Below are 16,365 nucleotides of genomic sequence, written 5' to 3' on the forward strand. Positions count from 1 at the left end.
TTTTAAATGGTCTTATTTATACACAAAAATGTTTGTTTCCCTCAGTCAGAGGCAGTCAGAGGCAGATATCTGATCTTTGGGGTTGTGCTTCAGAGTCATTTCTCTTGGGCAGACTGAGATAATGCCCTCAAGGAGCTCACAATAAAATATTAGACTCTTCGGAGCCCATCTTCATATGATTAACCATGTTGAGAGCCATAGACCTTTTTCAAAACAACATAAATGGAGGATTATGCCACAGAAGAGAGTGGCCTTAGCTTTGCTTTGGAATCTGCCCAACTTGGCAGCTATATTCTGCCACACATTCCCTACTCCTAGATATGATTTCTTAATTATTTCTTCAGTGTCCCTTGAAGGAGTGATATCTTTACCCCACTTTCTGAGACCCAGTTTAGTCGTTCTAAAAGAGATCTCTCCTCTTTCCACCCTCACACTGAAAGAGTTACTCTTAACTCAGCTCTGCTGCTATATAGCAACATTTTGGCCATGTTAACTAAACATCCCTCTTCTCTGAATTTCAAACAGCAGCCCAAAGCCTCCAGTGAGCAGAAATAGGGACCTGGAATGTGTTTGCTGCCTCTTATAGAATCACAGAATATAGCACATCATATCTGGACTGGATCTTAGAGACCATGTAGTTCAAACCTTTGTTCTAGGCTCAGAGAAAGGAAGAGATTTGCGGGGAGTTTATTTGACAGCGACAGAGCTAGGATTGGTATCCCAGATTTCTGAATTCTAGTTTTAAACATTGTACAACATCCTGATAGTCTTCTTTGAAAGCATTTCACACAAAACAGGATGACATCTGCTGTCCTCTTTGGCTGGCTATCTATCTCTATCTCAATAATAAACATTTTTAGCCACTAAGTATTTTATCGACGTTTTCTCATTGGTTCTTCCCAATGTTCCTTGTGTGGGAAATGACCCTGAATAAAGAAGAGACAATTTCCGCCATTTTAAAAATTTGGGAAACTGAGGTTCAACACAGGAAACTTGCTCATGATTACACACTTAGTGGCAGTTGACACTTAAGCTTTGATATTTTAAAATCCAACGCTAGTATTTTTTCCGCTGTAACATGTTGATTCTCTAGAATATGTTTGTTGAATCCAATGTAGTTGTCAAGTGGCAATCTCTCCAAAATGTGAGGTTCCCAAAATTATTGATATTTACTTCAGATCAGTTGCTGACAAGAGTGGGAGCAGAGGCCAATGGAAAGCTTTTTTAATGTTGATAAAGTATTCACGTTCTGGTATGTGCTTTATATTTACTTTTATGGTTGTTCCAACTTCAGCACTTTTAAAGATATCCACCATGTCTGTATTCATTTACTAGTATGTAAGCCTAGACTACTCCAAAGGAGTATCACCTGTGGACCAGGGCTCTCCAACGGACTCTAGGTTCACATGGACCATATTCATTCCAAGGGAACTGCGCCGAGGGGGGTCAGTTTGTCTCCTTGGCTTCTCATTTCCCCACCTGGATTTCTCCAATAAAATCTATAAAATACATATTAGGTGTGACTCATGTCTAGACTTCCCTAAATGTAGGGATCAGAGTACTCAGTTTACATTTTAGGTCTTGAGTATGGGCCAGCTTTTTACCAACTCCACTGAAAAAAAAAATTGCATGAGACTCAGGAATCCATGAACATATTCAGAAATATAGAACACTCAAACACTTCCAGAAGGTTAAAGAAGAGACTTTGTAGATATGCTGAAACAACTATTTCCCTTTCACCTCCAACCTGCAACATCTAAGCAATTTTCAGCAATACTATGGAGGGCTGACATGATGCATATCTCCTGGCCCTTCATGGCATGCCATCAAGGAGCCTGTTAGTGGTCCTCTTCTTTTTTTATTGTTTTAAACCCTTACTTTCTGTCTTAGTAATAACTCTTAAGACAGAAGGGCAAGGGCTAGGTAAACAGGCTTAAGTGATTTACCTGGGGTCACACAACCAGGAAATGTCTGAGGCTAAATCCAGGCCTGGCACTGCATTCACTGTGCCACCTACCTGCCCCTCCTCCTCTTTTTTTCTGAGAAACATGCTGTTAAGGAAACCTTTTTCTTCTGAAAGGCCAAGTTTCCCAACTCAGGAACTTGTGAGCTCATGGATTATGTACCAGATAACCTCCAAAGCTGGAGAATGCCATTCTTCGGATTATTTACCTCTGATCTCATAAAAGGAAAACAGAAAGATAGAAACCATTGGGAAAGTAGATGTCCAGAAGCTACTCTCTCAGGCTTCTCTGAACAAGTATGTGATTCTCACCATGAACTTCTCCTGCAAGTCATCATTTTCTATTCTCACAGAAGATCAGGACACCCAAGAAGAAAGTACAAGAAAAGCATAATCAAAGCTCCTTCTTATGGACTATGGAGGGGGTTTTTCCTCAGGCAAATCATGTTAACAAGTGCCTACTGTGGGCCAGGCATTGCCCTCCAGTAACAATCCATGCTCCTGAGCTTCAGACACATTGCCATGAGGAGGCAGCGCTGATCTCTGAAGCTCAATCTGTAAGGAGTCAATGGCAAAAATCTTTTTCCATGGGAGATACCCTTCAAGTGACTATAGCAAGGTTCATGCTCTGTAATCTATCATGTTCATTGGAGGAGACACTCAACAAATTGATCAGTGGATTCTCTGATCAATCCTCAGTATAGGAGGACCCACCCAATAAAATGTAGACTCCTTGAGGCCAGGACTTTTTTGTCTCTGTTCTTCCAACATCAAACACTGTGCCTGACACATAGTAGGTACTTAATAAGTTTTCATTGGAGATAGGGATCAGAACTTGAGCCCCAGACTTGTAAAACCTGCACTTTCATTTTTGTTTATCTTTAATTTTAGCATCTGAAAACAAAGGATGGTAAAGTCTGGTAAATTCTGGAACAGAAGACCATCACCAGATCTTTGCCTTTCATATATCATATGTTTTACTCACTTTTTTCTTCTTTTATTACAGAACAACAAAAGAAACTTAACAATCTAACAGGTAAGCACTGATCCTTTTCTTCCTCCCCCCCTTCATTTTTTTTCTCTCTCTTCCTCTCTCTCTTTCTTCTTTCTCTCTCTATTACTTTCTCCCCCTTCCTCCTTCTCCCTCTATCCCTTTCTCCCTCATTCCCTCCCTCTCTCCCCCCTCTCTTTCCCTCTCCTTCCCCCCTCCCTCCCTTTCTCTTCCTTTCTCTCTCTCCATCTTCCTTCCATTTTCCTAAAAACATTTACCTTCTATCTTAGAACCAATACTTAGTATCAATTCTAAGAGAGAAGATAAGTTTAAAACACAAAATAACACAAATGTATTTTCTGCTAGTACAAAGCATAACATGGTTCTCCAGGGCATCCATCTACTCTGATAGGCAAGAGAATCTGGTATCAAGGGAAAAGAAGGCTCCTCCACTCTGTATAGGCCAAGAAAATGAATTATGTTGCCCCAAAAGGCCATCTCCAAGGGGAAAAATCAAGCTGAAAATGGTTACGGTAGGCCTTCCTGGAATAAAACATTGCCAACCTTTGCCCTATGGCATTTACATTTGGAGTCCTTTCCCAGGACCAAGGAAGTAAATATAGAAACAAATCCATTTTTTAAAAAAATGTAAAACTGATTTTTTTTCCAGTAAAGTCCAAGAAAGAGTGTTAGATAAAACCACAAATGAACCTTTGGACACTTTAAATCCATCATAAATACAGAAAATATCCATTATGATGGTGTCAGGGCACAGGACAAATACCTGAATTGCAAACTAAGGGTCTTATGTTGGCTTGATACTATGTGTTGTTGAAGAGTACAATTTGACCTTCAATGTATCTTTCTCCATTTTAAAACATGTCAAATTATAACTGAGCTTCTACTATAAATTACACTAGGCTCTTTTTTTAAACAGTAGAAGACCCTCTGAAGCATAACAACAAATTTGTCACGAGTGCTTTCAGACTGGGGCCACCTTTCCTCTCCTTGTACTTGGAGGCTTTCAATTTCTTCAGCCTAATGTTTTTAAGTAATTACTAAGCTATAACTAGGGTGGGGAAATTAAAGCTTTATCCCAGAGCAGAAAAATTTAGAGGGCACTGACAGTAACACTCCTTTAGTGGTTGAAATGACTGACCTCACCAACATTAGCAAAAATAATTATGAAGTCACCCATTGATTTTGTCCCAAATGATTCCCCACAATGTCCCCTACCCCTTCTCCCAAGTGTCAGCCTCATAATCAGCAATCTCATAGTATCAGACGGAATCTGCCTCTTTCTTTTTTTTTTTTTAAACCCATACCTTCTATCTTAAATATTGGTTGTAAGGCAGAAGAGTGGTAAGGGTTAGGCGATGGGGGCTAAGTGACTTGTTGAGGGTCAAGCAGCTAGGAAGTGCCTGAGGCCTGATTTGAACCCAGGACTTGCCATCTCCAGGTTCAATGCTTTATCCACCGATCCACCTCATTACTTTCTAGAATCTGTCTTAAAAAGCTAATTTGAATGCATGGTTCATGATAATTTCTGAAAGTGTGTTTGTTTCATGCTGCTGGCTACTGCCATGTTTTGTGAAGCTTGTCCTGTGTGTTAGAATTACCAGCTATGACGCTGCCCACATATGACTTTCATAAGCAGGTGCTTTGTGGAGACATAAGTTAACATTTTCAAAGGAGCTATATGTTTCCAGTGCCTACCTTCAGACACAGTCCAACCCTGGGAAGGAAGAGAATACTCATCATTGCAGCATTAAGGGCAGAGAGATTTCTTCAAATTCTTCAAATTCAAATTCTCATAGAATCACAATGTTGGAAGGAACTTCAGAAGACTTAGAGTTCAACTTAAATCTGAGCAGAAATCTCTAAAGAATAACCAGAAGTGGCCATTCAGACTCTGCCAGATGACTTCAGTGGGGAGAAGCCCACTCTTTCCTAAAGCGACTGATTGCACTTTAGACAGCTCAAATTCTTAGTAATATGTTTCTTACATCAAATATAAGTCTATGCCTTTGTAGCTTCTTCCACTATTGTTCTACTCCTTCCTCATTTACTAAATGAGGACTGGGGAGGCGTAACAATTTGTTAAAGGACATAAAATTATAAGTGATCAAGCCAGGATTTGAACCCCCTGGTCTTTTGATTCCAAATATGGTATTCGTTCTATTTATATTAATAGTTCCATCTGTTTCACCTCTATCATAATCCATGATCCAGAAATATTGCTCTGGGTAGACATGAATCAGGTCACATATTTGGTCCAAATCTTAGTTGATATTCTTGAAATATGATTAAAGGAGAAATTCTCTTCCAAGTTAAAATGTCATTGATTTCTTAATGTAAGAGTATGAACAGTTAAGTAGCTCAGAGGATTGAGAGCCAGGCTTTAGAGACAGGAGGTCCTGGAATCAAATCTGGTCTTATATACTTCCTAGCTGGGTGACCTTAGGCAAGTCACTTAACCTTCACTAACTAGCCCTTACTGCTCTTCTGGAACTAATACATAGTATTTTTTCTAAGAGGGAAGGCAAGGGTTTAAAAAAAAAAAGTATGGTTAAAGGGTAGTAAGTAGCAAAGACACCAGGCTTAGAGTCAGAAGGACCTAGGTTTAAATTTGGCCTCAGATACTTCTTAGCTGCATGTCCCTAAGCAAGTCTTTTAATTCTAATTGCCATGCCACTGTTCTGTCTTAGAACTGGTACTAAGACAAAGTAAACATTAAAATAAAAAAGGATGGTCGAGAACCTTATACAATTGATTATTGAAGGTCATAAGAGGAAATTTGGACTGAGTGTAATCAGTAGATATGGTTCTAGCTCCAACTGCTCTAAGTGCCTAGGTCTATAAAGTCTAGTTAAAATAAGTAAATACAAGAAGTCCAAGAATATAAACATTCACTCATCAATGTTGCACCGTATTCTGTTTCTTTTCAAAAGTTCTAGATCAAACAATTTAAACCCCCTAGATCTCACTTGTGACTGAGGCCATTGTGAAACATTTATAATAAAGAGAGTGAAAATGCAATTACCTTCTATTTCAGATCCTGTTCCAGAGAGAAGGAATGAAGAGAAAGTAGACTCAGCACCAACGTGGGAGAAAGTTGTTCAGCCTAGCACAAGACCAGATAAAGTAATAAAGGATGAAAGCAGAAGACTGGTTAAGAGCCCTCAGTGTCTAAGTGATGGTTCCATGGATGAAGTGGGCATTCCACTAAGGGTATGAGCGCCACACTAGAAGCCATTATTAAAATAAACAGCATATAATATGCGTGCAGTACACACCTACACGCATACATATGCATAATGCATATATAATTTACATAGAGCTGTCTATGTATGTGTATGTTACAGGAAAGATAATTAAGATGACCTTCAATAAGGTGGTCCATGATGATCTCTTCCATGTCTTTTTGCTTATAAACTTTAAGAACCCAAACTCCGTATAAACTAGATCTACAGTCCTTTTATATTTGGAGTTTCTTCACTTAAACATCTGTTAAATACCTTTGTGTACAACATAGTATTTTTCTGATATGTGCTGAGAGAGAGAAAAAGATAATTAAGAATTGGTTTCTGTCTTAAGTTATTTATAATCACATGTAAGAGATAGGAAGCAGTGAATCATGAGGCAAAATAGGACATATAGAGTATATAGGATGGGGAGATATGAAAAAATTCTGAAAGTTCTAATCAGGAAAAAGATCATTTCTGACTGGAATGACCAAGGAAGAATTTTCTAGATAAATACATATAATGACACCAAATTGTTAGGAAGGTTTTCTTGATGTCAAGTTTAAATTTGCCTGTGGACGGCTTTTATTTTATTATTTTATGCCAAATAGATATTATTCCATTCTGTTTCTCTTCCACAGTATAGCCTTTCAAGAAGACAACTGTCATGTTTATGCTGATCGTTTTTCCCCCTCTTGGGAGCTTATGCTCCATGATATCTAGTTACATAATTCCAACTATGATTTGGAGGAAAAGTTGGTATTAACTGTGATGAAGTAGAAGAAGTATTGGACTTGGAGTCAGGAAGACTTGAGTTCCAATCTAGACTCAGATACTTACTGTGTGACTCTAGAAAATTCATTTAACCTTTGTCTGTCTTAGCCTTCTTAGTTGTGAAATGGGGGCACTTACCTACCAGAGTTGTTGGAAGGATAAAATGAGATACCATTTGTAAAGTATTTTGAATGCCTCAAAGAACTGTATAAATATTGAGTTATTGTTAATAATTGTTATTAATCATAAATCTAGAAATACTAGCAAGAGCAATAAGGCAGGAAAATGTAGCAGCCCACGCCTAGCTATGGGCAAGGGGAACAGAAAAAAATTAAGGGTATAGGCAGTGACAAAGAAAAGTTTAAATATATATTTTTGTGGATGATAGTTCATATTGAAAATCTAAGATACAAAAAAATAAATCAAGATAGATGTCTGAATGTAAACCATTGAGCTAAGAATTGCTATTTAGATGGCTTTAACTTTGTTTATCATCACATGTTCCAACTTACTTGTAATAATCTATGGGATGTTTATTTACATGCTAATCAGAAAAGGTCTAAGCTATAGGGGTTTGATGGTATTTCTTTCTCTCTTTTTTCATCTAGAATACTGAGCGATCCAAAGACTGGTATAAGACGATGTTTAAACAGATCCACAAACTAAACCGAGGTATTGGTTTTAATGCGATGAATCTCTCTTTCAACACTATGATGGAAATGATTAGGGTTTAGATTCGGATTTGTCCAAAGACTCCAAGTAGGTGCTAACAGTAGACCCTGAGCATTTGGTTCTGTGTGCACACATCTCCAGAGCTGGAGAGGAAGGTGGTTTCTGTAATTGCCTCAGATTTGGAGTTTGACGTTCTGTCGGATATATGTTTTCTCTGCCACTTGTGGAATGCAGGTTACATGGGAGCACAGTCCAATCCGGCACAACAGCCTCCAACACAAGCCTGGCACTGGGAAGCCAAGCTCCGTCTTCAGTTTGAATCCTCTTCTTGGTGTGCTCCTGTGTGTCAGGCAGTGATGGCCACGAGGTCAGAACTGAGGAAGGAGCCTTGGCCTTGACTTAGAATACTTTGAGTTCTGTCCCAGCTCAGACACTAAAGAGGGTTTGAACTTGTCTATTTCCTGTCCTGTTTACTCAACAACAACAACAACAATAATTAATAATAACAACAATAATAATAACCATTATTTACACAATTTAGACATCTAGATGGCTCAGTGGCTAGAGTGCCAAGCTTGGATTCAGAAAGATGAATCTTCCTGAATTCAAATCCGCTCACAAACACTTACCAGCTATATGACCCTGGGCAAGTCACTTAACTCTGTTTGCCTTAGTTATCCCATCTGTAAAATGAGCTGGAGAAGGAAATGCCAAACTACTCCAGTATCTTTGCTAAGAAAACCTTAAGTGGAAACATGAAGAGTCAGAAATGACTGAAAATAATTGAACAGCATCATAAAGTTGAGTTCAAGTCTTGCCTTGACTTTGACAAATGCTAATTGTGGTCTTCAAGCAAGTCACTTGATGTTCTTGGCTATTCACATAAGACTATAAATTGTGGAAAAGGTACCAAACTAGGAATTCCCTTGGTCCAGGCCCTGTCCCTATTCATATGTGTTTTAAAGCTTAAAAAGAGCTTTGGTTACCTTATCTGCTTTGAGCCTCATAATTAGCCAAGGGAGGTGAGTACTGCAAGGACTGGCTGCCCCCAAAACCTTAATGTGGTTTTAAGTTTTACAACCTTAAAAACTGCACAGAGACTTTGGGGACACCCAGTGTTATAATCCTTAGGGTTTTTCTTCTGATGGGGAATCTGAGGCTCAGAGGGGTTAAATAAGTTGTCTGGATGCACATAGTTGTTGGGAAGTGTTTGATTCTCCCCCCCCCTCCCATTCTTCTTTAGTCCAAGTCTGGTGTGCTGTCTGCTCTCCCTCCTGGGGATCTATGTTAGAAGTTCTGATCAAATGCTTCAGAAAGCATGCTACAGATGGGAGTTGGCAGAATTGTCACCAGTATTCTTAATTCTAATTCTCTCAGGCTGGGAAATGGTTCTTGGCAAAGTGCCTCCACAGCCAGACTCGAGTTCACACACTAGAACACACTTGCTCACACGTGGGAGCACAATCCAACAGGAGAAAGTCCACTTCCAAATCTGAGCACGTGCTGAAATACTAGCCGATAGCCAGCATGCTGAGAGAAGCCCTGCATGGTGCCATATGCAGAAACTTTCCCCCAGATCTTTGCTGTATTTTCTCATGTGTTATTAAGAAGATGACAGACAGGAATGCACCTTCTTTCCCAGTGGGAAGCAATGGGAGCTCTTCCAAATTTTGGCCATCCTATGTTCCTCTTCCATATACCTTAATCAAGTATATGCCCCTGACATTGATGACATTGTAAGACTCTAAGAGAGATTTTCTGTAGTTAGCGTACCTAAGAACTAGATCCTAAATTCACATTTTCTCTGAAGTGTTTAAAATGAGCTGCTTATGAGTCAACATACATTGAAAACTAGCAAATTCAATGTTAAAAGTGAATTCAAAGGGCCAACTGGGTGGTACAGTGGCTTGAGATCCAGGTCTGGAGTCAGGAGGACCTGGGTTCAAATTTGCCCTCAGACTCTTCCTAGCTATGTGACCCTGGACAAGTCACTTAACTCCAATTGCCTATCCCTTGCCCTTCTTCTGTCTTAGAACTGATAGTAAGACAGAAGATAAGGATTATGTTGTTTGGTTTTTTTTGAAGTAAATTCAAATGTGCCTTAATTTTGTTATGCAGGGTGTCCCAAAAGTTATAGTGTAGTTTTAAGCTTTAATAAGCTTTAAACAGGGGCAGCTAGGTGGTTCAGTGGATAGAGTGCCAGGTCTAAAGACAGGAGTTCCTGGATTCAAATCTGGCCTCAGACACTTCCCTGGGTGAGTCACTTGATCCCCATTGCCTAGCCCCTACTGCTCTTCTGCCTTAGAACTGATACTTAGTATTGATTCTAAGACAGAAGGTAAGGGTTAAAAAAATAAAAAGCTTTAAATAGTTTAAAGCTGCTCTAAGACTTTTGGGGCATCCACTTACCAGGGTGTCCATTTATTAGAATTTATCCTTAAGTAAATCAGTTCTCCCTTCTTATATGTTTTAGCATAGCCTTGGTGCAACTGTTTTTGTCTCTTTGTTCTTCTATTTTCAGTCACAGTAAGCAAAGTCACTTTTTGTTCCCTGGGTTCCTAATCCGGTGGCTGTTAGGCAGACCATTGGCAGTGGTCATGGCCTCTTGGCTTCTGTCCTGACATCTCTGCTTAAGACCTGGCAGTGGCACTGCCCAGGTGCAGAATCACAGGTGCACAAAATACATGGAGTGTTTGATGGTGGCACACCCACCCCATTGGGATTCTTTGATTCCCTGCACTATTAACTCAACCCCAAATGAGAGATTCCGAACAAAGCACCATCTCTGCCCTAGGCAATAGTCATCTATCCAAGGTTTGGCAAATGGGGGTCTGGTCATTTTCCTTATTGAAGTGAATGTCTTTATGAAATGTTGTACTGTGATATAAGAATATTGGTTTGGAATGTTAAATTTTCTCGTTACTTATTGTTTTCTTGGGATTATATTTAATACTTATAAAAGCAGCAAAAACTTGAAACTGCTTGACTAATAACAGGAGTTGGAACTTTTACAGTAAGTTTCGATTCTCTCATCATCTCTTTGGGCATATCTATAATTCAGACAAATGGACTGAATATTTTCCTCCCAAGAGCAGTTAGAATTCTTTGACTCTTATTAACTGAAATATAGTATGTTCCTCAATTCCAGGAATCTTCTTGAACTGTATATGTATGGATTCTCAGTCACTCATTTTCTCCATTTGTATCTTCCTCTATTTTTCTAAAACTCACAACTCTATGTAGACACTCCTGAAGAAAACCCTTATTTCCCCACCTACAAATTCCCTGAACTTCCTGAAATCCAGCAAAAGCCTGAAGGTACCATAAGCTTAGACATAAGCTTCTCTGTTTGCCACTCCTTATATTAATTCTTATAGTTATTATTATTTTTTCTTAGGAATAAGATTTGGCATTTAGAGTTGGGTTTTTTTAGTCTTTTTCAGTTGACAAAATTTTTATTTCACTCATCTGCATGATATGATCGCTAAGATGACTGAGTCGTTTCTAACTCATTAATCTATTTTTAAGTGTGATGCCCATGTGCTCTAATAACACTAAAAGAGATAACAAAGTTACTCGAAGTAGTCAACAGGGGAATTGTCAGTACCTCTCCTTCCTGGTGGATAGTCTCAAAAATCCACTGCTTTTCTCTGCCACAGAAGACAATCCTTACTCTCCTACCTACCAGTTTCCTGCGTCTACTCCTAGTCCTAAATCAGAAGGTAATTAAAGGAAAATCTTGTGCCTCTCTTTGTGCCGGTGGTGTGCCTTTCCTTTGTTTCTCTGGGCTTTTCCTGGTTGCTAAGGGACTCTATCCAATGATTTGCTTCTTTTTTTTAACCTTTTCTTTTCTGTAGCATTTTTTCCTTGCTCTTTGACTGTATAACCAGCATTTTCCTAGACTGTGTTTTTAATCTAGTTCCTTTAATGTAGTAGACTGTGTAGTCTAACAAAGAATGGCTGGAACATCTGGGATGTCAGAGCTATTACTAGGGGATAGTGAACTGAAGCCATTATCCCATGATTGGGTACTTTGGGAGAAGCTGAGTAGTCATGGAGGGAGCCTCTAAGGAAGAAGAGTGACAAATGGCTCTGAAGAAGTCCTGAGGATTTCTTAGTCTACCAGCACTAATGAAGTAGATGGGGCTGTGTCTCCCCTTCCTTGAAAATACTCCCTCAGGCAATCTTTCCATTTCTAGGTTTCCCTTGATATTTATCTGAGCCTCATTCCACATAGATTTTTTAAAATTCTGGAAAATGGGGAGAAGTTGAGTATGGGATTTCAAAGGGCTACTGCTTAGAAGTAGGAGGCATGTTATGGGGGATGTCCCAGAGAGATGTATATACTTGGATGAGGAGTAAGGAAATCTATCAAGGGCTAAGGGGTCAATTGTGTTTGGAGATTGTATCCCTTAACCAAGGATTTCCACCAATATGAGGGTGAGGGGAGAGACAGACAGAGAACCAGAGAGAGAAAAACAAAGAGTCAGAGATAGACACACACAGAGAGAGAGAGAGAGAGAGAAAGAGAGAGAGAGAGAAGAGAGAGAGAGGTGTGATAGAATGAATGAGTGTTTACTGTTTACTATGGGATAGGCATGAGAATAATTTTTTAGGACCAGACAGAAACTGATGAGAATACGACTTGTTTCTAAAGCATGAGTTCTTAAACTTTTTTGTATTATGGCAGTCTGTGGAAGCCTATAAAATCCTTCTCAGAATAATATTTTAAATATATAAAATAAATATGCTAGAATAGGAGAATCCTAGATGTGGAAATACTTTTCAAAGATAAAGCATGTATCAAATATTTACTGTGGTGCTAGATAATGTGCTAAGTACTGGGAATACCCCCCCCCCAAAAAAAGCAAAAGCAGCCCCTACCCTCAAGGGACTTATAGTCTAATTGAGGGGGCAGCTGGGTGGCTCAATAAATAGAGTACCAGATTCAGAGTTAGGAGGACCTGGGTTCAAATTTGACTTCATACACTTCCTAGCTGTGTGACCCTGGGCAAGCCATTTAACCCTATTTGCCTAGCCCTTGTCCTTCTGTCTTAGAGTGTTTACTAAGGCAAAAAGTAAGGGTTTTATAAAAAGGGAATTAAAAAGTGGGGGGTGGGGAGCATCCATGTTGGGGCAAGATAGAGAAGTCTGAGAATTCAGGAGCAAAGTTGGGAGGAGTATTTCCTCAAATGGAGGTTTTAGGTAAGAACTCACCAATCAGAGGGAAGGACCTCAAGATTGGAGATATCTTTAAATTTAAGATATTGGGGTAGTGATAGAGAAGATGAAGCATATGACTTTTAGTAAGACAGATGCCTGAGAAGGTTCCTTCCTATGTTTTGTGATAGAGAATCCCAAAAGGAAACATGGCTGCCTGGGGGAGGGTGTTAGGGATGTTTAAGGATCTACTTTATTTGAGGTCTCCATCTGAAGGCTGGATAACCATATATAGGAGATATTGTAAAGGGGACTTTTGCTAGACTAAATCTCCAAGTTCCTGCCTAATTCTGAGAGTCTGTAAATATACACAAAGATTTAAATAACTCTTGGGGGTGAACACTGTCATGTAAAGAGCCTTGTTTTAGGGCAGAAGGGTTACAAAAGGGCATATACCAGACAAAGATGTTCCCCTATCAAGAAGGTGTCCTGTACATGGAAGTGGAGTAGAGGGGTCAAAGATGTTCCTTCTGGAGCTACCAGCAGCAACCAACATTCAAAAGAATATCCAGGTGGTTGGGGTAGAGATATAGATGACCAAAGAAGAGGATTCTTGTTGTTTGTTTTTAATGTTCAATGCCCCTTTTTGATATGGATTCCATTATTTCAGTCTAGGTACCATGTTTGACTCAGCTGAGCTAACCAACCCAGATAATCCTCTCCCTGTACTCTTAATGGAACAGATCAAGTTCATTCATTCATTCATTCATTCATTCACCTACCTTCCTCTCCAGCCCATACATGCTTTGTGTGCTAGGCACCTTGCTTAAAGATGTTAGTTCCTGTTAAAGCTGCATGCTCAGTTTGGGGTTCCACAGCTTGCACAAAATATAGAGAATCTGGAGCGATTCCAGTGAGAATAACAAGCATAGAAAAAGATTAAAAGATTGAAAAAGAAAGGATGCTGGCTAGGGGCCTTGAAGGTTGCATTGCAATCTGTAGTTAATTTCCAGTCTTTTGCTGCCAACTCATCCTCTCCAATGTCAGCCCAGTTTGACTGCCTGAAAACAGTGTTTCAGACTATAAAGTGTTCATTCAAGAAGTTTTCTGATATCAGACACCATCTCCAGAATATGTCAGGAACAGGTTTGAAGCAGGTTTGGGGGGGGGGGCAGGGAGGACACTGAGGAAATTGGACTCATCTCACCTAGGGAAGGGGACAACTTCTAGAATATAAACTTAGGTTACTCTTCTAAAGTAGGTGAAATTGTTATTTCCGCTGAGAATTAAACTGAAAAAAGTGGGCTAAATCACAGCACAAAGGAAAGATTTAGCCATAGTTATGTAAAAGTCAAGAAACATTTATTAACTGCCTACTGTATGCTAGGAACTGTGCTAAAGCATTGGGGATAGAAATGATGGGGGGGGGGAGGGTCAAAAAACTGTCCCTGTGCTCAAGGAACTTAGAGCTCCGGGGTGTCATGGAGAAGTCAGAGAAGTCCTAGATTGGGCAGCCAGGTGAGAAATGAGGCATTATTCTTAGCTGAGCTTCTTCCTTTAACGCAGGTTTTGGCATGTGTGGTTCCATCCTCCAATCAGAGGGCCAGAGGATGGTGATGTGGTGGAGACCCAAGGCTGATGGCATCTAGTAGGAGAATGAAGGTTTCCCATTAATGGTCTTTCTGGGGCATGTTAGAGAAATCAGAGATGTATCAGAGTAGTACAGCCAGATGAGAAATGAGGATTTAGACATAAAAATATTCCACCAGTAAGCATTGTTGGACTTTTAAAAACAAGTTATTGGGAAATATACTTCCTTGGAGACTCTCTAAGCCTAAGACCAACCTGTCCATGAATCTAGTATCATACTTGCTGAGAAGCATGTCCAGTGAAACTTCAGTAATTTGGATAAATTGGTGAAAGGATTGTTTCAATTGTTTCTTGTTAAGTAATTTCAGTCACATCTGACTCTTTGTAACCCATTTGTGGTTTTCTTGCCAAACATATTGGCCTGGTTTGCCATTTCCTTCTCCAGATCATTTTATAGATGAGGAAATTGAGGCAAACAGGATTCATTGACTTGCCTGGTCTCATAGCTTATAAGCATCTCAGGCTAGATTTGAATTCAGGCCATCCTGACTCCAGGTCCTGTGTTCTATCCACTGCCCCCTTCCTGTTTGAATTATGGACTATTTTTTTAAAATGCTATTTTATTATGTCTGGACATTCAGGATTCCACCTCTGGGTTCCTATATTAATGATGATCAGTGGTTTCAAGGATTATCTAGGAGCTATGACAAAGCCATCAATGGCTTCAAATGGCTACCTGAGCTCTTTTCTGCCAGTAGCTTTAGGGTCAAAGCATTTTAGCCCTGGAAACAAAGGCTCTATTAGGACTCCAGAAGATCTCTTCTTGGAACCGAGAAAGTATCTTATTTGCTGAAACTGGGATTGTAAAGGGCTCTCTTGAATGAGTAGATCAGAATTAGTTGTGATTAGCATATCAAAGTCCCAACAGCACAAAGCTGGCCTGAATTTACATGACAATTCTGCTGTCTGTCAGTAATCTTTTTACTCTTCAATAGCTTGAAAAGTTTATTCTAAGTAGGGAGTAATCTTGTTTCTGCTTTTTCTAGCTACAAAAGTAAACTTCAGCCTACTTTGGGTGGAGTCTAATTAGATTTTGGGAAGCCTGAGTTAATGAGGTTTAAATCTTGTTTTCTTTCTAGAAGGCCAATGAATTGCAGTAATCACTTGAGCCTCAGTCACCTGCCAATCCTTGGCACCTGCTTGATGATGAGATATTTTGAAATGGGTGGTGTTCTTTTCTTCTCCCTGCTTATAGGAGGAACACTGTCCCACACAAAAAAAGTCTATTGGTCCTAAGAATTCTGATGCAGTGTAAACATTGCAAAGAGAAATGCCTGAAAAATAATACTTCAGAAAAGAGAAGCGGGAGTTGGTAGGTAGCTCAGTGAATTGAGAGTCAGGCCTAGAGATGTGAGGTCCTGGGTTCAAACCTGGCTTCAGACACTTCCTAGCTATATGACCCTGAACAAGTCACTTAAACTCAATTGTCTAGGACTTACCACTCTTCTGCCTTGGAACTAATACACCAGATTGATCCTAAGGAGGAAGGTAAGAGTGTAAGGGAAAGAAAAGAAAAAAATCCTTTTTTCTCTAGAATCCTAGAAGCTTTTTAACATCACCTTAAAGTAAACACATTGCAATTACTTTTACTTTTCTCTTAAGATCTACTCCTTCTTATGGTCCTTACCCATTGTTACTTGTCTATAGTTGATAGATTCTGTTCAGATTCAGAAAATGCTAGAATTCATCTTGTCTGATGCTTCTATGCTATTGCCTCCATTTATACAACATGGAGCTGGAAGCCACCTCTAATGCCATTTGATGAATCACATTCATTTTGCAGATGAAGATACTGTAATGGTGAAAATTAATGGTTGGACAATAATTTTGCAAAATTATGTGGTTGCCAATATTTATTATATCTTCAAGTCAGGAATTTATTTACAAAATAGAGTAGAGATATGTGAAGG

General features: G+C 39.4%; 1 protein-coding gene across 50 annotated transcripts in view; it reads left to right on the forward strand.

The window, feature by feature from the left end:
- Positions 1 to 16,365, forward strand: part of SORBS1 (sorbin and SH3 domain containing 1) — a 322,212-nt gene that overhangs the window by 226,260 nt on the left and 79,587 nt on the right. For 33 of the 50 annotated variants that reach the window (XM_056801998.1, XM_056802112.1, XM_056802016.1 and 30 more), the window contains 5 exons: positions 2,970 to 2,999; positions 6,010 to 6,185; positions 7,582 to 7,645; positions 10,889 to 10,963; positions 11,305 to 11,367. In XM_056801998.1, the coding sequence (XP_056657976.1) occupies positions 2,970 to 2,999; positions 6,010 to 6,185; positions 7,582 to 7,645; positions 10,889 to 10,963; positions 11,305 to 11,367 (408 nt within the window). The remainder of the gene's footprint in view (positions 1 to 2,969; positions 3,000 to 6,009; positions 6,186 to 7,581; positions 7,646 to 10,888; positions 10,964 to 11,304; positions 11,368 to 16,365) is intronic. The other 17 variants (XM_056802042.1, XM_056802142.1, XM_007478759.3 and 14 more) reach the window with 2 other exon arrangements.

The sequence above is a fragment of the Monodelphis domestica genome, chromosome 1 (genome assembly GCF_027887165.1).
Source record: "Monodelphis domestica isolate mMonDom1 chromosome 1, mMonDom1.pri, whole genome shotgun sequence".
Classification (NCBI taxonomy): Eukaryota; Metazoa; Chordata; class Mammalia; order Didelphimorphia; family Didelphidae; genus Monodelphis; species Monodelphis domestica.